Source organism: Silene latifolia, chromosome X (assembly GCF_048544455.1).
Source record: "Silene latifolia isolate original U9 population chromosome X, ASM4854445v1, whole genome shotgun sequence".
In the NCBI taxonomy this organism is placed as follows: Eukaryota; Viridiplantae; Streptophyta; class Magnoliopsida; order Caryophyllales; family Caryophyllaceae; genus Silene; species Silene latifolia.
In genome coordinates, this window is record NC_133537.1 from 189647437 (window position 1) to 189671926 (window position 24490).

At 38.1% G+C, this 24490-nt stretch overlaps 1 protein-coding gene across 1 annotated transcript; it reads right to left on the reverse strand.

Moving 5' to 3' along the window:
- Positions 1-625: 625 nt before the first annotated feature.
- On the reverse strand, positions 626-1670 carry LOC141618961 (protein FAR1-RELATED SEQUENCE 5-like). The gene is made up of 2 exons (XM_074436010.1): positions 1204-1670; positions 626-1115 (listed from the first exon to the last, which is right to left on the reverse strand). Exons 1-2 carry the CDS (start codon positions 1668-1670, stop codon positions 626-628), a joined length of 957 nt encoding a protein of 318 aa, XP_074292111.1.
- Positions 1671-24490: the final 22820 nt, after the last annotated feature.

Sequence of the window (24490 nt, forward strand, 5' to 3'; positions counted from 1 at the left end):
TGATTACAAAACAATTGTAAATGAAGAAAAATAATCCAAAAAACAAGTGTTGTCTTCTCAAATGATGCTCAAAAATTCCGCTGCACAAGTCCAATTCCTCGCCAAAGACTTCAATCATACACATAAGAAAGCAAATGTCAGCAAAGATAAAAATTAGAGGGAAACAAAAAGGGTAAAAATAGAAAACTTATGCTAATAAGAGACATCATTTACTCGACTAATTGTCAGTGATCCTTTGGTCGGTCACAATTCCTGCTGTCGTGGTTCGCCATCTGCCCACAAGCCTTGCATCTTCTTAGTGGTTTCTTACTGACTTCCCCCGCTTTTTCCCTTTGTGAAATCATTCTTTTTCCCGAGCCTTTTTTTTGCATTGTCTTGGAGGCAAAATTTTAATTTCGCTAGGCACACTTGTTCCCAAGAGCATTCCAATTTCAGCATTTTTGTCCCTTTTCTTTCCAATACTACTATTACCACCATCATCAGTGACACTACTTGATGTTTCTTCAAGTACCCTTTCCTTGAACGCGCGTAAAATGGTTAGTAACTCATCACAATTAACAGGACTCTGTTCAACTAGTGACACACAAGTGAACATTTCTGACCACAATTCAGTCACTTTGTTCTTCTATGCATCGACTGATCTGCAATCAGCAAGCAACTGCCCACTAGAATTGAAGATTGGCTGGCAAGTTGCTAGTTTGCTCCACCTATTAAGTGGGTATTCGCTTGGAATTTTCTCAAAACCATAATCTTTAAGGACACAGAAAATATGTCGACAGAGCATTCCATGTCTTTCAAATTTCTTGCAATTGCATACTAGTTTTACTTCATATGTCTTATAACCCACCTTATAGTCTTTCTTTCTCTCATGATCCTTGACGTCTATGTAGAGAATTGCATGATTCTTATCCTTTTCTTTGTCCCCAATGGCACATGTAAAGCATGCTGCTTTTATTTCCTCTTTGAGCTCATCGAAAATTCTCGAAGTGTAGGTTTCTGCTGCATGCTTTTCTAGGTCTAGAGGAGTAGCCAAGTCAGGAAACGAGTACTTTGATTGTGCAATCAGTTTTGATTGAGCCCATTGTTGTGTATCCATTACACTCTCAAAGCGCGTCCTAAATTCAACAAGGGCCAAATTTGAATTAGTGAAATTGCTAAAAAAAATGATTTTCTGACTCGGACCTCGAGGTTGTTCTCATCAACCCTCCTAAGAACAAGTCACGAAAGTAAGCTGGAATCCAAAGTTGTCTAATGCCATACTTTTTCTGAAGCCACTCATTATCCGACAACCCATGAGCTTCCACAATGGCTGTCCTTCTTTCCTCAAATTCAGCAGGCTCCACATCTTCGCCCCAAACACATGAGTTTATCTCTTTCAAAAACTCAGTTTCTTTACATATCACAGGCCCTACCTTCTCTGGCAACTTCTTCAATATGGGCCACATGCAATATCTATGTTGAACCTTATCTTTAAAGACTTTCTTAAGTCCTCCTTCTATCCCTGCGTCTTCGTCAGTTATTATACATACAGGATAAGGACCCCCCATAGCTTCTAGGAATCTCGTAAATAACCAAGCAAATGACTCCTTGCTCTCATTAATAAGAAGTCCAGCCCCAAAGGTCACACATCTCTTATGATGATCCACCCCTGTGAAAGGGGCGAATATCATTCTATACTTATTTTTCCTAAAGGTAGTGTCAAAGGATGTCATGTCCCCAAATAGCAAATAATTTTTTATACTAATAGGGTCAGCCCAGAAAACATGTGGCAATCTACCTTTCTCATCTACCTCAAAGTCAAAGAAAAAGGATGGACACATTCTTTTTATTTTCATAAAATGCTCAATAAGCATTTGAGCATCCCCTTCTGACAAGAACTTTTTGATATCCCTTGAAAAGTTTTTAAAGTCTTCAAATGAAGCACCCAGATTATGATAACCTCAGACATACTCCTTAAACATCCTATAGGTCATAACTGGACCTTTGTTATCCTTTGAGTTGTCAACTATCATTTTTTTATGAACTATATTCAATTCTCTCGTTTGCGTCAGATGTACCATTGTTAATGGTGTAGCTGGCATATGATTATGGCCTTCAACAAAACCATAAATTTGGTATTGACCTTTAACAATTCGTTTAAAGTTAATCCTAGCAAGGCAACCTACCCTAGTCCTTTGCCTACGGTGTTTTTTGCCTTTGGCTTCACATTCTCCAACCTTATTACCCAAACAGGTTTTATGTGTAGTGACACCCTGTTTATTCTTTTGTGAGCCTTTTCTAGTCACAAACCCACATTCTTTTCCATATGCTTCATAAAAGGCAATACCGAGTTCAAGTGTATCAAAGACCATACCAATAATAGGCTTGAGGTGGGTAGGACAACCAAAAATCCGATTCATGTTGGTTGAACCGGACGCCTCCTCCTCCTATGCATCTTCTATTACCTCTGCCTCGTCTACTACGTCATCTGTAAATGTGATGAAATTAAAGTAGAGTTAGGATTTAGGTTTAGTGGATAACTCAAGTATACAACAACATAGTTATATAGAACAGTATCTGATCATTCAATAGTTCAACAGAACTGTACCTTGTACGATTTCCGAATTCAGATTTTCAGGAACATCAATGTTAAGGGCAGAAATTTCTAATATGGATTGACATGCAAAAACTTCAACCATCTGTCCTTCATTTGTAATGTCATTTGTAATGACATTAGAAGAACTATGCGATCCCATTGAACTAAAAATGTCATTGCTGCAATAACAACCATTGAAAATTAAATAACTAACAATAAAATCATATCAGGAAATTATTACATGGATATAACCCAAACTTTGATGCACATAACAATAATTTTGATGCACGTAGCTAATAGTTTGACGATTGTAAAACCTGTCTAATTCATAAAACTGAGTCAACAATATCACGATTTCAACCAATTTCAGCAATTTCTCAATTTACCGAACCCTAATTTCTCAAATTACCTAACCCTAATTCCTAAAAATAGCTAAAGACGATGACATAAACAACAAATTCAACAAATTTAATCGATTAATTGAAAAATTACAAACAGATCAAAATATAAACCCTAATTTAATGCACATAGCAACAATTTGATGCACGTAGCGAATAGTTTGACGATTGTAAAACCTGTCTAATTCATAAAACTGAGTCAACAATATCACGATTTTAACCAATTTAAATAATTTCTCAATTTTCCGAACAATAATTTCTCAAAATATAAACCCTAATTTCACAAAACTTAATCAGCAATTTCGAAATATTACCTTGAATAAAAAGGTTCCATTGATGAAGGACGCGTCGAATAGGTAGATCGTTGAAGATATTGATGGATCAGTAGTTGAGGATCAATCGTATCGATCGTAGAAGAAATAAAGATCTAGCGTTGTGGAAGATGACGATATTCGAGGAGAGAGAAAGAAAGATGAAAGGGAAAAGAAAGTTGGTAAATGACGGAGTTCAGAAGGTTTAGGGGTACGAGATTGATTTTGGCACGCTGTACAATTATTATTAGATTAAGGTGGTTTTCATTTTGATTGTAAGAAAATAAGAAGAAGAATTTCTCTTGTTTTATTAGCATAAGAACAATAGTTGTTCTTCATGTTCTTTTCTTATTTTTACACATATAACTCGTCCAAAACTCAAATAAATAATAAAACATCAATTATTATTATTATAGTAATAATAATTTGTAATATTATTTCAAGGTAATATTCTATTTTATATCTAGTTAATATAAGTAGGATTTTGGGTGATATCTTGGGTGCCATCAAGAGGAGATCACCTACTTTGGTGATTTGAAGATTGGAGGTTCATCCTTGAGTTTTTTAGCACAAGAACAATACAAGGAAGGAGTCCTTGTGTTGTGCCCAAATTTTTCTTTAAGCATTGTAAGGGTTACTTACTCTTATCATCTTAAGTCATTTTATAAGTTTGCATGTAACTAGATCATTAATACTAAATTAACAAGTAATTTAGTAACTAATTAGAGGTGTCTAATTAGGGGTCTAGTACCTTCAGGGAATTGGACTTAAAGTCAATTAAGCCTTGGGCCATGTGATATGGATTAATGGACTGATTATGTTAGGCCTAGTATGAGTAGTAGTCGGGATTTGAAGCGGGATTTAATAATAATATAATAAGTATAATAATATGGTAATTCCTAATAATAATCGGAATATGGCTATATTTTTCTAATTGGCCTCATATATTCTCTAAACTTAGGCTATAAATACTAAGATATCTGATAAATAATTCACAAAGAAAGAAGAAGGAAATTTAAGGGACGGAAGGAGCAATTAGCGATAAAAGGTAAATATCGTCGTAATTTATGTTTATATCGTCTTAATAATTTAAGTTAATGTTTATACACCGTATGGACCACCGTGAACAATGTCGATGACTTTATTAGTTGCCCTTGACCATCGTGACTCTAGTAAGTCCGACCTTGACCACTGTTAACCACTGTGGGTGGCGGATTGGGCGTCTAAAAGGGGGATGTCATGAGCAAGAAAGACGGGGTTTGTACCTTGCGTGGTTGTCGTATGAACATGGGACTTGGGTGGTTGTTGTTGTCGGAGGTAGTCGGTCCTATTGGTGGTGTTAGGTTGGTGAGCCGTGGTGGTTGGTACGGTGGATGTCGAGATAGTGGTTGTTTGTGGGTGTTTGTGTGGTAAAAGAGTCGTGGGTGTCTTGGCTTACCTCGTGTGGGACCAACCTAGGGTAGCTAGGGCTGAGGTGAGGTCGTCGGTATCTAGGTAAGTGTTAGGGTGGATAAAGGCGGCTGCTTGGCGGTTGTGGTGGCTAGAAACACGTGAAATAGGGGATTGGGATTGGGTTGTTGCTGTCGGGTCTTGTGTGTTGTCGTGGTAGGTGTGATGGGGTCGAGGAGGATATGAGACTATCCATGGAAACACCATGGGTCAGTGGTGACTACGGTGGTGGCCAGAGGTGGTGAGGTTGAGTGAGAGGATGGTGTGAGGTTTTCGGCATAAGTAGTGTCATGGTAGTGTTTAGGGCGTGAGATTTTGGAGTACTGATGGTGGTTTGGCTGGTGGTTGGAGGTTGTCGAGGGTCTTGATGGTGCAGGATAGTGGTGGTTGATGGTGTGGTGTCTCTAGGTGGTGGGTAGGGCGTGTATGGTGGCTGTAAAGGGGGGGGGGGGGGGGTTCCTATACACGGTTTATAATCTATATATATGGGAGTGTTTGGGGGTTGTTTTCACGGGAATGTATGGGAATGTGTGGTGAGTTGATTTGTTTATTTTAAGACGGTTTTTTACGTAATAATAATTTAAGCGGGAGGTAATTAATATAACTAAATTATAATTGAATACATTAATATAATGAATTAAATAATGAATAAGTAATTAAATTATAATATTTATATTAGGTGACGATTTGTGAAGAATTTATAATCGGGTTCGTCTGCTTTAATTATTTGGATCGCTTGAGCTGCTTATTTGGGATTGATTGCGAGGTAGGAATAAATCCTACTCCACTCTTGTTCGTTAATGTTTGATATAATGGATGATTTATATTAAAGTGGAATTGATCATATGTGAATTGTTCATACGTTAATATTATTATAATTGTTAGAAGGGAGAATTATATTTCATTGTGTTGGTTGATATTATCGTATTTATTGGAAGGGGAAGTTATATTGCATTGTGTTGGTTGATATTAATAATTGTGATGAGGTGAATTAATTGTTATCGTTGATTCTGAATGTGGAAATTGTGATAAGCTGTACTACAGTCAGATATACGTTGTTGAGGGAGGTTGTACTCTAGGGTAATGGTAATATGTACGTTGTGAGCTAGGGGTACTATTACATAATGGCGGTAAGTTGTTAAGGGAGAGGTACCAAAGTAATGTGAGCACGTTGTTAAGGGAGGTGTGTTAAGTTACGAGAAGGAGCACGTTGTTAAGGGAGTAGTGCAATGTGAATGGAATTGGATTGCCTATCGTATGTTTTTGTTGTTAGTGTTTATTCCTACTCAACCTCGTGGTTGACCGTGTATTCGTGAACACCTGTGATGAACCATAATGGGGAGCAGATTTGATAGGTACTAAAGATTAGCTGACTTGGGAGCTTATAGGAATGCGTGAGGATTTGACCTGTCTACCTAGAAGTCTAGACAACATAGATTATTTAATCACTTTATTTATTTTCGCTGCGAGTTGTACTTTAATTTATATTAAGTTTTAGTTTGTTAATTTGTAATAAACATGTAGTCGCTAAATTTTAATCTAAAGTACTTTGGTTTGTTGTACTTTGTTATTAACTACCTTGGGAAACTGAGACGGTAACGCTCTCATTTACTTGGTATGTCTAGCTAAAGGCTCCTAAATAAATGGGGGTGTTACACTTGTACTCGGCCTAGTACTGGCTCGTACTCGATCAAGTGCTTCACTATGGCTAGTGATATCCGACTAAGATTAAAGGGTACCTTTCCTGCAACAAAAGAGAATGCTCGGGAGTCCACCGGCTATCGGTGACTAGTCCCGAGTTTGCTCACGTGTCATTGCGCTTCTCACTTCCGGTATAATATCGTTACACTAGCGATTGTGTAACACCCCCATACACCAAGGTACCTTAACAAGAACCACCTTACCATATCAAGGTGCTACCATCTCGGTTGCCCGAGGTAGAGTATATCAAATTGACCATCAAAGAACAGTTATTACAAAGATACCAAAACTGTTTAAAGTATAAATACAACTGAAGTTTAACTCAAATGGTTACAACCAAAACTGTCAAAAGAACTAAAGTATAACCTGTCAACGGAAGTTAGATAACGATCGGTGAAGACTCGACCCCCGTCCAAACCTGCAAGCTATCCACAGCTATGCCTCCTCAATGAACTGCTCACCATCCCCGAATAGATCACCACAATTTTGAAAACAATAACGGCGCTAGTCAACTGTATAATCAAGATAAGAATTCATCATACAACAATACAACAAATTCAATTACAATATCATTCTCCAAACTCCATTACCAATCAAGAACCGACTACAAACTTAAATGTGTAGTCCCGCCAGATTACCCATCGCAACAGGTAATCCTCACCGCCAGTGGGGGATCGCATCCGTTCCCACCTAAGCACCGCTCATCGCAACGAGCGCACCCTGATCATTAATGTACAGATCCCCCTTGTGACGGGAGACACTGTTAGAAATCATTATCTCTATACTTGACATATTAATATATGTATTGATTTTAATTTAGTCATAAAATTAAAATATGATCTTATGCATGCAAACTATAAGTAAAATAAGGAAGAAATCTTCATTCTTACATTGATTTCGGATCAAAGGGCGCAAGAGAGTTCTCCTACTCTCTTGTTCTTGAGCTCTCTTTAATTGGATGAACAAGGATTCAAGTAGAGAATCCCTCCCAAGGTTTTATACCCAAGATAACAACTTAATAAAATTAATATTATTATTACTAGAACAATATTAATTTTGTATAAAACTTGACCCAAAATATTATTTGGTCTCTCAATTATTTCGGTTAAGAGAGAGGGAAGAGAAGAAAGATTTTATCTCTCTAAAATTCTAATTTTTAGATGAATGTATGAATGATACACTAAAATGTTTTGTTGTGTATATTAGGTAAAATTGAGGAGAAAAACCCATTGTTTTCTCCTCTTGAAAAACCGGGTGGCATGGGGAGGAAGGGACCAATGCATGCACAAGGTGGTCTTCACAAGATTAAGTAGGGTTGCATGGCTAGGTTTAGAAGGAAATGATTATGTTTACCACTAATATAATCAACACAATATATTCCTAATACTCCCCTTAATTTCGGTACATATAGATAAAATGGACTCCCTTTATTTTTGTCAATTTTGTCAATTTGTCATATGTCACATGTCACATAAAATTGTTATGTATTTTTAACATATTAAAAATCAACGCATTAATAAAAATACGTCATATATAAAATCGACTTAGTAATTCATAATTACTTGTACCAAAATATTTTACCAAATATAAATCACAACATCTTGTATTTATAATAATTTATTCATTCAAATGCAATTGTTTCCTTAAACAATAATTTCATCTAAGTAATAAAACAATTCGATTACTTAGACCGTATCTTATTTAATCAAATTACAATGAGACAAGTAAATATTACTTCCAAAATCGTCCGTCAATTTTAAGTAATTTAATTGACCCGTATCGTCATACGATCAATTAAATGATCAATTAAGAATGTTACCCTTTAGGTATGACCTAAGGGAGTCAACTGGTCACCACCGTCTCACGACAGTAATGTCAAACTCTAGTCAGCCAATCATTATCGATATGTGTGGACCAGTTGACAGTAAAATATTACTTCCTAATTGTATTCTTTAAAATGAGACTTAAACATGTGATCATCATGATCAACAGTTGTGATCGCATTATTGTCGGAGGACACATATTCCAACAATCTCCCACTTGTCCTCGACAAGTGTGCGTCACCAATTCTCTTGTCCTATTACTATCTCCCACTCAATGCAAGGTGTCTTTCAGGTCGTACTTGCAAGTGATCATATCGAGAGTGGTTTCCTCGATCTGTAGAATAACTGATTGACCGGATTTATCTACCATAGATATCTTCCGAGCGTGGCCACGCATTTCCAGTTCATTACTCCTCGAGTGGCCCTGAGATATTGTTATAACCCTGACTAGGGGTGGACAATTCCTATCGCACTCATTCTCTTCGACTAGCCACAGCCATCATAACCCAAAATATGCCCATTTGACCCCATTTACGAGGGTCGTAGTAACACAAATCAAAGTTAATCTGAAACTGTGCCATCTCAGGTGAACAGTCTTTAGTCAAAAGAATCAACTCATTAGAATACTATAGTAGCTCTCGCCACGACCAGGCTATATAAATTTGCCAGAACTCTATAAGCGGTCATAAGGCCCGACAAAGTGTTCCTAATGATGCCTATGTGATCGACTAGTCATTCTCATATGACTCTATGGCACTTGAACTTGCCATCAATCGCATCACATTCTAGTCACTTCGAGACGTCACCTCATGTAAGTAACTATGGGCGAATACAATGCTAATCCGTGTTCACTTTAACGGGATTCAACTGTCTCTACAACCCGTTTGGATATAACAAAGTATAAGGTGAGTTAATAATAACTCAAACGAAAAATGTCAACATCACATTCAGGTGGTCAATACGTATTACAACCTTGTGATGCATATCGTAAGTGTATTAACACTAGTTGATTGCAATAGAAGTTTAACATACCATGTGTCCATGTGTTCAAAACTTCTCAATCGCATTTTCCTTTACATTCATGTTATCTCTCATAGCATGAACCTTACCAAGTACACACATAGGTTCCCAACCTGGGTTTGGGTTCTTTATTTTGAAAGAACTTTCTGGTTGTTTATCACATAACCAACGAATTTGTGGTGAATGATATAACTTGTACTGATCAAGTACTCCACCCACACACAATGTACTAGGTATATGTTTTGTAGACTCTTGCAGCAATTGTCAAGATGATTAGCCTAGAACTTCTCACAAGTCCTAGCATTTTAGAAAATATTAGTTTTGAGTAATTTCTCATTCAACTAAGTACTTTTCCAAACTTCTTATTTCTCTTTTTAGCTTGAAAGGCTTAGGATTTTCATAAATCCTTACGTGTTGTTCGAATTTTAATATGTGCAATCTCTTGACACATAACAGAGTATTCTGTCAAACACTGAAATCGCTCATCGGATTCTCCTCGAGAATTCATGACGTTTCTTGTATGGCTTGCCAATGAATCATCATGCTCTTATGCATATGATTCATTATTGGACATGTGCATGATTATTATAATGGCGGAAACATTAGTAACTAATAATCATGAGATCAACCATTCTTAGGTTCAATGAACGACCATGACTGCTAATGGCAATTCCATTTTCATCCAGAATTGAAAACTCAAATACTTGTTTGTGAAAGAAAGTACTAGCTCGTCATTCTCAATGAGTAGTGAGTTGTAAATTTTTACAAGATGATTGCTCCCACTAAATTCCATGTCTTCACATGATAATTTCCAAACTCCCACTTAATTCCACATGTTTCGAAATTGACTACTCAATCGAAACATTTCAAGAATTGGAATATATGTTGCTTCGCAAAGTTATTAAGATAAAACCATATATGTTCCCATCATATCCTTTCAAAATACCTATTTTGAAAAGGTTTCAATCTCAACCATATGGAAAGAGATTTTAATCTCCAACTCATTCATTTTATAATGATGCGTGGCAATGTCATTATTTAAATATGAATAATATCTAATACACGTCCTTCAAAATACCCTTTTCGGAAGGAAGTTTAACCATTTCATTTTCATAATGAAGTTAAGTAATGACATTAGCGTGGTTAATACTTAGCTATTAAAGATATCGGTATATCAATCCTTGCAACTTTGATTCATATAGGCTCTTTAAGTAAATATCAATGTTGAAACTATTGGTCAAAGTTTATCATAAACTAGTCAAAAACTCTTGTTAAGACTTTATATTAGTCATCTTATTCCAAAACTTTCTTTTGGTCTCCTCGTGTAGTTATCTTGAGAACATATTCTTTTGATTACTTCACTTGGTCTCTATTGTCATGTAGATCTATTCGAGACCATAGATCTCATCTATTCGTGTATACCATATAAATAGGTATACCTTCATTTAAAACATTCTCCCTTGCGTAGATCTCATTTACATAAGTACACAAATTTATCTTGGTGTTCATTGTGTCCTCATTTTCTCCCACTCTATCTTTAGGATGAATACACTAGAGATTCAAAGATAGCTTATGAGACACAAATAATGATTTTTGAAGTATAAGGAGGACTATCTCATAGGTTGACTAATTGTTTTAGATTTTTGTAAGTGTACTTGGTGATTAACATTCCTTTTAAGAGAGTTCGTTAACTCAATATCATTTTATAAATGATCATACACAAGCCTTAAGCTTGTGGACATATAATGAATCTCATCATTATAGTTGTCTATTAGATCACTTTAAGTGAATGATCATATGTTTCTATGAGCAAGCGGATAAAGACGAATTTTAGAACAAGGATAAAAACAATAAAACGGGTGACTTGGGTTGCAAACCAAGCCACCATTATCCAAAATACAACCATTATCCAAAATACATTTCCATGTCGAACACGGAAATCAAAAGGTTCTAAAAATCCGAAACATAATTCAAATAAGACAATAAAAAAGCGAAGCTTTATGGAAGCTATTCCTAGCTTCTCGATGGTTTCTCAAGCTTGCTTTTCTTTTCCCTTGTCCTTGATTGGTGGAGGCCCTATTTACAATAAAAAGGGGATACATTATCACAACTTTGTATCACAATACCATAGTTGAATTAGAAACATAAAAGAAAGGATAGTCATTTACCTACTGGAGTGATCTTTCCAGCCTTAATATCACCAAGGTATTTGGAACAATTTCTTTTCCAATGTCCAACACCATTACAAGAATGGCATTTGTCAAGAGGACCCTTCTTGATTTTGGAGGTGCTAGCTTCATAAGTCTTAGCTTTGGTGAAAGTGGGAGCTTGCTTCTTACTCTTCTTCCCATTCCTTTTGAACTTCCCCTTTCTTTTGGTGCTTATGTTAAGCACATCCTTAGGCGGGTTAACATTTAACCCCATGTCTCTTTCGGCTTGCACAAGTAGCTTGTGCAAATCAAGAGACACGTCCTTGTCTTGCATGTTAAAATTCACCCGGAATTGAACATATGCCTTGACTTTGGATAAGGAGTGTAGAATCCTATCTACAATGAGTTCTTTGGGGATTTCAACTTTTTGAATCTTCAAGGTCTCGACTAGCTCCATTAATTTGAGCACATGAGGGCTAACCTTTTGGCCCTCTTTGAAGTCGAGATCAAAGAATGCCGCGGCCGCCTCATATTGGACGATCCGCGGAGTTTGTGAAAACATTGTCACAAGCTTGGAGTAGATTTCATTAGCGGTGCCCATCATAAAGGCTCTCCTTTGGAGATCCGCCTCCATCGCAAAGATCAACACATTTTTCATTGCGGCGGACTTCTTATGGTAAGCCTCATATGCTTCCCTAGTGGCGGCGGTCGACCTAGTGTTAGGTTCGGGTGGAGAGGCCTCGGTAAGGTAACGAAGCTTGTCGTCACCTTGGGCGGCTAATTTGAGTTGGGCATCCCAATCGGAGAAATTTGACCCATTCTTTTCAAGTTTACATCGATCCATGAAGGATCGGAGCCATAAAGTATTAGTGAGAGGTGTGGCGTTGGTGTTTGGATTTGCCATTTGTTATGAGAAATAAGAGCGGTCTACAAAACAAAACATAGAAGGAATAAAACATATGTCGTTTTCAATATAATAATACTCGTAAAATAAGTTTAAACAAGTTTTATTGCATTTTTCTAGTGATCTCTACCCAACTAGATAAATGATTCCAAGACCCAAATTCATATTAACTTGGGCACGGTGTGGCCGATAAAACCCTTATCAATATAACTCGGTGGATTAACTCTTTAATCGATTCTACTTTTAGAACTCTTGGTCGATAAAATTACATTAATATTTTATCTTTAGCCCAAAACACATCCGACAAGGGCACGGTGTGGCCGATAAAACCCTTATCGAAAAACTTTTGTTGAGTTCAATCCAAATTTCGAATAAATGTGTCCATGATCCAAACCCATATTAACTTGGGCACGGTGTGGCCGATGAAACCTTCATCTACATGAATTCGGTGGATAGACATTTATCACCCACTTCCCCTACGTAACAAGGTTTGTATCCCGGTGTGGCCGAGTGCACTCTCTCACGAAATAGGTTTTCATGGTTTCTACTCTTTGGTAAGGCTAAGTCTCAATTGATTATTTTAGCGAGAGGTCATGTCAATTTATTATCTATCACGTTTTAAGTGAACTAAAGCGGTGAACTACGATAATTGTAATTGACACGGTCGATAAACTCGATTAAAATGATAATGCATGTTTTAGTTATGGCGATTTAGCGATGCATGCGACATATAAATAAAATGCAAAGCATAAAATAAATCCTAGTATGACCTTCCTAAAATAGAAAATCTAATTACCTATTACATATTCGGAAACCAACTCCATTGGTCCCTTGAACTTCGGTTGAGGCACGCATCTCGAGGTAACACCGTCTTTATGAATCGTCTTCCTTGAGTGACACCGTCTTCAAGGAACTCCGGAATAAATAAATAAATTACATAACAAATTACATAATTTCCTATTATAGATATGTAATTAAAATAAAATAAATCTTTTAAATTACAAAACGGTGATACGAGATCACAATAAATTACAACCGAATCGATATTCCCATACATTTCGGGTAATACCAATTAAAAACTAAGGCCATACTAAGTAAAATTACATAAAATAAAATTACATAAAATAAAATTATGACAATCATAAATAAAATGCAGCATTATAATATGTATGAACATGCCCAATTTTATGCTAAATCGCCTTTAAGGAGCCAATATCGTATATTTAACGGTTTTTACGGATTTGCGTGATTCAACCTTTTAAAATCACAATAAAATACATAAATTCATATTTATGCACAAGTTAATTACCCTAACCTTTTAGGACTCAAAATTAGTCTCCATTAACTATTTGACCATAATCAACTCATATTTCTTAAAATTGTTCATTAATGGACCTAAAATTACAATAAAATGCTATAAACTTCAAATAAATCACAAAAATTTCAAATAAATTCAAAATTCAAAATTTAAACTTATGAACATTCTGGAAAAATACCATGACACTCATAATGTTCAAAAAACTTAGGTTAAAATTTCGTAAAATTATCGGAAAAACAATGTTGCGGTTTATCAAATTTATTAATTATAATCATAAAAACATGAGGAAAAATAAATTCATCAACTTTTCAATTTTAGATCTGAAATGGGTAATAAAATGCAACATATGATGTTTTTCCTTAGTCATGGAGTATGTTTTAGCAATTATTCACTAATTAAGTCACTATTTATGCTATTTTTCATCAAAAATTCATAAATCATGCATAAAGACTTCAATATAGCCTATTATTTTACACACATCTTGTAAAATTGCATGTGACAACATACTAAATTTCTATGACCAGATTCGAAATATTTCTCATATTAACCTATTTTTCTTTTAAATTCGATTTTTATCATGAAAAAATCCATATTTCGAGCATAAAAACTCCAAAAATTCTGAAACTTTACAGGTCATCTAAAAATAATATATGTAAAAACATATCCAAAAACCACTGTAAAATTCGAAGTTTAGCTAATTTTAGTCCGAAAATGACATTTTAATCATAAAATCACATTTTTAATGCCATTATTATATAAGATGAACAATAAAAATCCATAAATTAACCAAAATATCCTAAATACATTTTAGGATCAGAAACTTTAACATGCATAAATTATTTCGTGATATATCATAATAACACAAATTTACAAGTTTTATATGTTAATCGTATAACTCGGAAAAACTATAACCGATTTGCATGCAAACAACCAAGGCTCTGATACCGCTTGTTAGAAATCATTATCTCTATACTTGAAATATTCATATATATATTGATTTTAATTTAGTCATAAAATTAAAAGATGATCTTATGCATGCAAACTATAAGTAAAATAAGGAAGAAATCTTCATTCTTACATTGATTTCGGATCAAAGGGCACAAGAGAGTTCTCCTACTCTCTTGTTCTTGAGCTCTCTTTAATTGGATGAACAAGGATTCAAGTAGAGAATCCCTCCCAAGGTTTTATACCCAAGATAACAACTTAATAAAATTAATATTATTATTACTAGAACAATATTAATTTTGTATAAAACTTGACCCAAAATATTATTTGGTCTCTCAATTATTTCGGTTAAGAGAGAGGGAAGAGAAGAAAGATTTTATCTCTCTAAAATTCTAATTTTTAGATGAATGTATGAATGATACACTAAAATGTTTTGTAGTGTATATTAGGTAAAATTGAGGAGAAAAACCCATTGTTTTCTCCTCTTGAAAAACCGGGTGGCATGGGGAGGAAGGGACCAATGCATGCACAAGGTGGTCTTCACAAGATTAAGTAGGGTTGCATGGCTAGGTTTAGAAGGAAATGATTATGTTTACCACTAACATAATCAACACAATATATTCCTAATACTCCCCTTAATTTCGGTACATATAGATAAAATGGACTCCATTTTATTTTTGTTAATTTTTTCAATTTGTCACATGTCACATGTCACATAAAATTGTTATGTATTTTTAACATATTAATAATCAACGCATTAATAAAAATACGTCATATACAAAATCGACTTAGTAATTCATAATTACTTGTACCAAAATATTTTACCAAATATAAATCACAACATCTTGTATTTATAATAATTTATTCATTCAAATGCAATTGTTTCCTTAAACAATAATTTCATCTAAGTAATAAAACAATTCGATTACTTAGACCGTATCTTATTTAATCAAATTACAATGAGACACGTAAATATTACTTCCAAAATCGTCCGTCAATTTTAAGTAATTTAATTGACCCGTATCGTCATACGATCAATTAAATGATCAATTAAGAATGTTACACTTTAGGTATGACCTAAGGGGGTCAACTGGTCACCACCGTCTCACGACAGTAATGTCAAACTCTAGTCAGCCAATCATTACCGATATGTGTGGACCAGTTGACAGTAAAATATTACTTCCCAATTGTATTCTTTAAAATGAGACTTAAACATGTGATCATCATGATCAACAGTTGTGATCACATTATTGTCGGAGGAGACATATTCCAACAGACACAAGAGGCGAACATGGGGTTGGAACCATCTCCTGAACAAGGTCCCATCACAACAATACCAATCACAATATTACTCAACCAATATCAATCCAATCTAGCATATTAATCAATCAATCAATTACAACCATCTCAAATTAATTACGCAATCGACTGAGTAGGGAAACCCTACCTTACTCGCAATCTGAAATCAACAATCAACAACGGAAGCTAGAATTGTTCCTTTATGAATCCATCACCTGGCAAAGCATAAGCAACAATACTATATCATAAATCATTCTAATCAACCCTTTTACCCCATCCTAATCAATTAGGGTAAACCCTAAAGGACCACCATAAACCAATTAACAAGGTACTAGAGACTTACCCACGAAACCGATACGGCAAAGATGGAATGTGGACTCAAGATCGATTGCACTTGACTTGGGACTGATTAGGGTGATTAGAGAGATGGTAAACATAGTTTAGGTTTTTTCAAATGAATTAGTAACTGCTAAACACGAAATATATATAATCTCTAATCACCTTAATCAAACCGTGGAAGTAATCTCGTTAGATCGGGTACTCGGTCGAGTACCTGGGGTACTCGGCCGAGTACGACCAATTCGGCCGATTATCTCACTACTCGGCCGAGTGCTCCTGGGTAGTAGCCTGACCTGAAGTTACACGATGACTTACTCGGTCGAGTACTGCCTACTCTACTGAGTAGCTAAGGACCAGAAAACCATGGTATTATAGTCTTCCCTCCTTAAAACGAACTTCGTCCCCGAAATTCATACCATACCAAAAAGAACAAGCAACAGGAACTACTCAAAGACACTATGAACCTAACTATGACCAACTATAGCTCACACAACCCGCAACACGACCATACCGACCTCAAAACTACCCCGAAACACACATGCGACATATGCGACCATCTCCTAGCCCCCCCCCCCCCCTAAAACACAATGGTTACATCCCCGTAACCAAACATACCTGATAAAAAAGGTGTGGGTAACGCTCTCTCATACCCTTCTCCGGTTCCCAAGTGGCTTCTTTCATGTTGTGATTAGACCATAGCACCTTGAGCAAGACGGTTTCACCATTCCTTGTCTTGCGTACCTTACGATCCAAAATCTCTTTAGGAACCTTTGCATAAGTTAGAGCCTCATCCAACTCGATATTCTCGACCTCAAGTACATGTGACAGATCATTCACATACTTCCGAAGTTGTGATACATGAAACACATTATGGACCCGATCAAGCGACGGTGGTAAAGCTAGCCGATAGGCTACTTCACCTATCCGATCCAAAATCTCATAAGGACCAATGAATTTGTGACTCAAATTTCCTCTCTTGCCAAACCTCATAACTCCCCGCATAGGTGACACTTGTAAGAGGACCTTGTCACCTACCACAAACTCGATGTCCCTGCGATGCAAGTCCGCGTAACTCTTTTGTCGATCTTGAGCCGCTTTCATCTTTTAGCGAATCAAGTGTACCTGCTCAATCTTATCTTACACCATCCATGGTCCGAAGATTATAAGTTCAGCACTGTCAACCCAACAAATTGGACTCCTACGCGTCCTGCCACACAAAGCCTCAAAAGGTGTCATCCCAACGCTAGAGTGATAGCTGCTGTTGTATGAAAACTCTATCAGATTCAGTCTATCCTCCCAACTCCCACCAAATTCCATAGCATAAGCTCGTAACATATCCTCTAGAGTCTTGATAGTTCTTTCAGTTTGACCATCTGTCGTAGGATGAAATGTTGTACTCATCTTTACGGTAGTCCCCATCAATTCCTGCAACTCCTGCCAAAACCGTGATATAAACCTCGCATCACGATCCGACACTATATCCTTTGCTACCCCGTGTAATCGTACCACATGCTTCCTGTACCCCAAAGCTAGCCGAATCTTACTCCAAGTATCATTCATTGGAAAAAAGTCATATTGTTACCCTGTTGAGTCCTCGGTAACGCCACAATGAAATCCGTAGAAATCGATTCCCATTTCCATTCCGGCACCTCAAGTGACTGAATCTTACATTGTGGTCTCCCTTGACCCTCTGGAAAGTCAAACACCTAGCCACGAACTCTGCAACATCTTTCTTCATACTGGGCCACCAAAACATCTTCTTCAAGTCCTTACAAAGCTTGTCACCAACCGGATGTACCAAATAAGGAGTACAATGAGCCTCCGTCATGATCAACTTCTTCAAGTCAAAGTCACTAGGTACACACCACCTCCCATCAAAGCGAATACTTCCATCTGTATGGATATTAAACCTTGATACTTTACCATCTCCTACCCTTCCCTTCCACTCCTGAATCTTGGGATCAAGCCCCTGTTTCCTTTTGATATCCTCATAAAGTCCAGGCTCTATTGTCAAATCACCGATGGCATCACCCTTACGAATCATATGAATCCCCATCTTAGTCATCTCATCCTTTAGTTTAATCAAAGACATAGCAGTACATAACGAATGCACACTCTTCCTACTCAAGGCTTCTGCCATCATATTAGCCTTCCCCTCATGATAGATGATTTCCATGTCATAGTCCTCAATCAACTTCATCCACCGTCTCTAACGCATGTTCAACTCTTTCTAAGTGTAGATGTACTTCAAACTCTTATGGTCTGAAAATACCTTAAAGGTCGCCCCATATAGACAGTGCCTCCAAATCTTTAGAGCAAATACCACTGCACCCAGTTCAAAATCATGAGTAGAATAGTTCTCCTCATATGGCTTCAGCTGCCTTGAAGCATAGGCGATGACCTTCCCATTCTGCATTAAGACACAACCAAACCTATTCTTCGAAGCATCGGTATATACCTCAAAGTTCTCACTTCCCTCAGGTAGAGCTAGAACGGGAGCTGTAGTCAAACACTCCTTTAATGTTTGGAACGCCATTTCACAACTCGCATCCCAACAAAACCCTGGTCTCTTTCCTCATCAAAGATGTCAAAGGTCTAGCGATCTTAGAGAAATCCTTCACGAACTTGTTGTAGTAGCCAGCTAAACCCAAGAAACTCTGTATCTCAGCAACATTTTTTGGTGCCTCCCAGTCTGATACCGCCTCGATCTTACTAGGATCCACCGACACACCCTCTTTTGAAATCACATGACCTAGAGAAGCCACTCTTTCCAACCAGAACTCACACTTGGATAACTTGGCATATAACTAATTATCTCGCAAGGTTTGCAGTACTAACCTCAGATACTCCTCGTGTTCTTCCTTAGTCTTAGAATAGATTAAGATGTCATCAATGAAAAACACTACAAACCTATCCATAAACGGACTGAAGATTCCGTTCATGAGGTCCATGAATACTGCTGGTGCATTAGTCAACCCAAAAGGCATAGAAATGAGTGCAATAAGAGGCTAAAAAGTCTATATAAATTGCACGTATCAAATCTCCCCAAACCGAACCTTTACTCGTCCTCGAGTAAACTAAATGCAAACTAATGGAACGGATATGAAAACTCAGAGCGAGCTATAACTTGTCCACTTAAACCAATTTAATGCAATCAAAAATTAACAGCTACAACTACAGCAGTCAATACGCAAACGAGTTGTATGATGTCTATAAATAAGCTGACCTATCGACCTTGCAAGACCATCAAAATCGGACACTCACGGGGTCACAGTTCTCTCATGAAGCAAAGGGTGAAATTAGGTGTAAGAGAGAAAGAGAAAACAGTCACTCACCTAAACTGCGACCTACATAACATGCATGCAACAAAAATGATAGACGATGCAAGTACCATACATATATTCCAACCAACAATGTCCGTCACGGCCGAGGGCTTACAAAAGATATGGGAGAGTGAGATTACAGGTAAGAAATAGAAAAACAGATTATGGAAATGTGGAGGTAAAGCGTCAAGCTAGCACCTAAACAGGACCATTTAAGACTATCCAATTCTCAGCTGTCTAAGAATCAAACACACGTGCCCCTCATTGGCACACAAGTCACTACCCAATACACTATCTCCTCAAAAAGATACAAATAAAACTGGAGGAGTAGACCGTCACAAACTTCCCTCTTTTAACACGGTCCAATTTCTATTTCAAATTCTTTCTTTTTCTTTTTTTTTTCTTTCTTCTTTTTTCTTTCTTCACTGATCACGTTTTTTCATTTTTTTTTCCATCCTTTTCCATGCTTTTCTCATTTTCCTGCCCACGTTCTTTCTTTTTCTACCAACTCCATATAAATGAGAACAAGCCAACTAGCAGCAATAGAAATATACCACAAAAATTACACTAAACTAGCTTGACAGGCAGACTTAATTTGGGTGTAGCTAATGGGTCAAAAGGCTATTTTTGGCTAATGTGGAGCTAAATGGGTGAAAATGAGAGAAATGGGGAAATTGTAAGCAACTCTCTGCATGTGACACCGACCACCAACCCGAATGTACGCAAGCGACAAGCAATCGAATCTCATAAATGTGCAAAAGTGATGAACATGTTATGCAAGGAGTACTACTCTCAATTCCTACATGAACTAGTCATGACTGACACCAGTTATAAGGCTCTAATAACTCAGAAATTGTAAAGTAGGTTGCCAATTTATCAGGTCAAGTCTACACAGTTAACTATATTTTCAACATTAACTCGTAGATATGCGCATGACTAAACTAATAACTGTCAATTAGATGCAAGGCTTAAGCGATAAGACAAGTTAAAGTGCAGTTTCATCATGGAAATCTACCGTTCCGACTCAACCTATATGCAAAATGAAATAATTTTTTTGAATTTTCGAAATTTTTCAAATTTTTTGGATTTTTGAATTTTGATGAAATAAATAAATACAAATGCAAACAGAAAAGTAAACGTGAATGCAAAAACAATGCAAAAAAGTAGACTCAAAGGATGCATTACCCTCCCCAAACCAAAACGGACAACACCCTCGTTGTCCTCCAGCATACACCAGCAGATAAATAATGGGAAAAGGATATATACAACCAATAAATGAATGAAAAACAATAAATAAAAAGGGGATGAAAATAAAGAAAAGAGCAAAGAGTACATATAAAATGACGAAATTCCCCAAACCAGCCAGAAAACTGGGGAAGTAAGTAGACCAGTAGCTACTCGTCGCCCTCCTCCTCCTCCTCTACCACCACGAAGTCAGAATCTCGCTCCTGCTCCCTCCTCATCCCCTCTTCAGCTCGGGCTCTCTCCTCCTCCTCAGCTGTGTCCGCCTCGATGGCTGGCTGTGGGTACCCATCCGCCGGGTACCCGTAGAAAGAAGGGTGTGGCCAGCCCTCAGGAATGGGGCGTCCTCGTCTCATGTGATACTCGTATAGAGGGAACAAGGTAAGTGCAATGTCCCGCTCCATACGAGCCTGCCTGGTAAGAAGCTCGAGAAGCAAACCGTCATGACGTCCTTGGTCAATGACCTCGGACGCCTCAAAAGGTGGAGGAGGAATAAAATTAGCCGGGTAGACCGGTTGTGTAGGGGTAGGAGTGGGAATAGGGATAGTTTGAGGCGTGGGCATCGAAGACTACCCAGCATCAATGGTCTGTGTGGATCCCTGACCAGTCTCAGGTCTCTTCCGCTTCTTAGCAGCGGAAGTAGTGGTAGGTGGAGCGAGTGGAAGGTGGTAGAAGGTCAAAGGTGGAGACAGCCTGCCCCTAACAGTAGGTAAAGGGAAAAGACCGGGTAGGGTGGTGCAAGGTAAGGTCTCGGACAAGGAACCACAAGCCTCCAAGTCCGCTGGTCAGAAGCTAGCCAAAACATAGACAGCATGGCAGGAATATCTAGGTACCTATCAGTATCGACATGTGCCAGCTCACGAGGGAAGACAGGGAAGATAGAATGGGCAAGAAAGGTAGCTATGCCACCGCAGACAATGGTGCCCGACTTCTTCTTCCCAACAGTGTTAAAATATTGAGGCGTCAAATAAGCAATGTTAAGCACAAAGGGGCCCTCGCTATCAATGTTCATATAGCCCCTGAGAATTGACAAGTCGACATTGTTAATGTTGTTGGGCTCTTTACGGCCGAAAATCGTCCCACCAATGAGACGCAAAAAGTAACGGGCCGGGGGGAGGTGGACATGAGCGAGCCTACGGTCCTCAAAGGGTGTCTGTGCCAAAGTCCTCCAAAGTATACGTAGGACCTTCCTAGGAGGGTCCGACTCACCGTGGGAAGAAAGACCTAACCTACTACCAAACTCAGCTAGGGTCCAGGTCGTAGTCCGGTTAAACAACCGGAAGGAGACACACGGATTGCCTGGGTTAGTGGCGTAGGTAGCTGCAGAAAAAGTGAAGGAGCTGAAAAACTCGAGGGTCAGCTCCTTATAGGTCGTGGCACTCATAGTGATCAGTCCAGACATCCCCGCCCCGTTCAAAATCTCATCTACAGGCTCGTAAATTCCTAACTTCTCAAGCGATTTCCGGCACAAAAATTTGGTCGAAGCAAAGTCACAGCTCTCTAAGTCAAAGAAACGGGTACGATGAATACCATTAACGAAACGTACCTCTGGGTAGTCAGGATGCGGGTTAAGAGACTCATCGGCACGGAACGTAACTCGTCCGGCACCAGGTATGCCTCATCCTTGACCCCGTCCACACCCTCCAGTACCTGAAGAAGAAGCCCGTCCAGTAGCGGGGCGAGGTACTAGGGCAGCCCGGAAAGCAGCTGTGACAGCTGGTGACGACGCAGCAGGGGTCGTCATCATAGAGGGTGAGGTACCAGCAGTGACAGAAGTAGAAGCAGCTGTACTAGTAGAGGCAGTAGTAGAAACAACAGTACTAGCAGAACTAACAGCGGAAACAGGAGTAGTGGCAGCGGAGACAGTAGTACTAGCAAAAACAGCAGTAGAAACGGTAGTATTAACAGTAGAGGTGGCGGTGGTAAAAGCAGGGACCACCGTATCAGTCGAGGATGGGGCAATAGTCGAACTAGTCGAAGGGAAAGCGCTACTATCCATCCTAATCAAGCAAGTAAGGGGTGGGATTAATCAATTAAGCGAAGAAACACTATTTCCCCTAATTAAACATGGATTTTCGAAAAAACCTAAACCCTAATCCTTCAAATTATGTCAAAACAACAATTAAACAACAAAAGGATGTAGGGAATTACTTACTTGACGATTAACCCACAAGAATGAGCAAGAATTCGACAAAAATCGAAGCAAACAGACGGATTTCGAACAAAAACCCGACAAAGCCTAATTCCCCAAATTGAACGCAACAAAGACGAAATAGAGAGGGAAAAGTGAGGGCAAATGTCGAAATGGGCACAAGGAAAATAATGTGGGTGATTGATTTGGCAATAGGGAAGATTAAAGGGAGAATTTGGGGGATTTATCGCAAGGCTATCGCACAAAAGAAAGAAGACAATAATAGGAATGGAATTAGAATGAAAATAGAAGTTAAAAGAATAACTCCCTGCGTATAATATGCATATTCACTCGATCGTGTGATTTGAAACCACTCGATCGAGGACTCTGGTATCCAATTCACTCGATCGGACAAAAATCCACTCGATCGAGAATTCATCATTTTTGACATTTCGATCGAGTGTCTGAAACCACTCGATCGAGTTCTTTTGCTGGGCAATCTTCTCGATCGAGTACAAAAAGTACTCGATCGAGTTGTTTTCCTATGGAACACGTCCCAATGCGACTTGTCTTCCCCAAACCTGCATAAAAACACGAAAAAACAATTCCAAAAATACCAAATCACAAAAACATGCAGTCTATAGTCGATTTTTGCTAAAACAAACTAGGCTATTGTCTAACAGTCTAAAACGCAATTAAAAAGTCTAAACGGAAATTCAAAACTACAAATTAGTACAACGGGGCATTCCCTGCTCATTTTCCAAAACAATTTAATAGCCCAAAAGAGGGCTTCTGACTGGAGGAGGCCCCTTCAGCATTGCGGACCCTCCTCCTCGATCGCCACGTGGTTGAAATCGAATTGATGGAAGGAGAATAGTTGGCATCCACATACGTCCTAACTTTCTTCTTCCTCTTGACATACCCATCGACATTGGCATTTCCATCATTTTGATTGACTTCAACTGTACTTTGACCGTTAGCATCTCCAACATCCACTATATCTGTACCTGCAGCAAGGAAAACAGTAGAATGATCCTCCTTTTTGCTCTCAGTCTGAGGCGGAGGGGTTACAATAGCAGCACAAAATTCTATGTTCTCAGCTAGGGTATCTAAATCTGAGTCAATAGAGGATAGGGCATTGTAAGGTTGAACTTGCATGGGAGCCCTACGACATTTAGACTGATGAAATATCAGCTCCTCGTCTCCTACCTGAAATGTAAGGGTCTTTCCCCCGACATCAATTACTGCGCGTGCAGTAAATAAAAATGGTCGCCCTAAAATAATAGGGGTACGAGTGTCCTCGGGTATGTCTAAGACCACAAAGTCTACGGGAATAAAGAATCTCCCGATCTTTACAGGTATGTCCTTTATATCTCCTAGTGGCCGTGATATACTACGGTCGGCCATCTGAACGGTCATATTAGTACAGTTAAACTTGGTTAGACCAAGTCTCTTAGTGAGAGACAAACGTAAGACACTCACGCTAGCTCCTAGATCGCATAGCGCGTTATCAATCAAGTGGGTCCCTATATGACAAGGAATTGAAAAGCTACCCGGGTCTG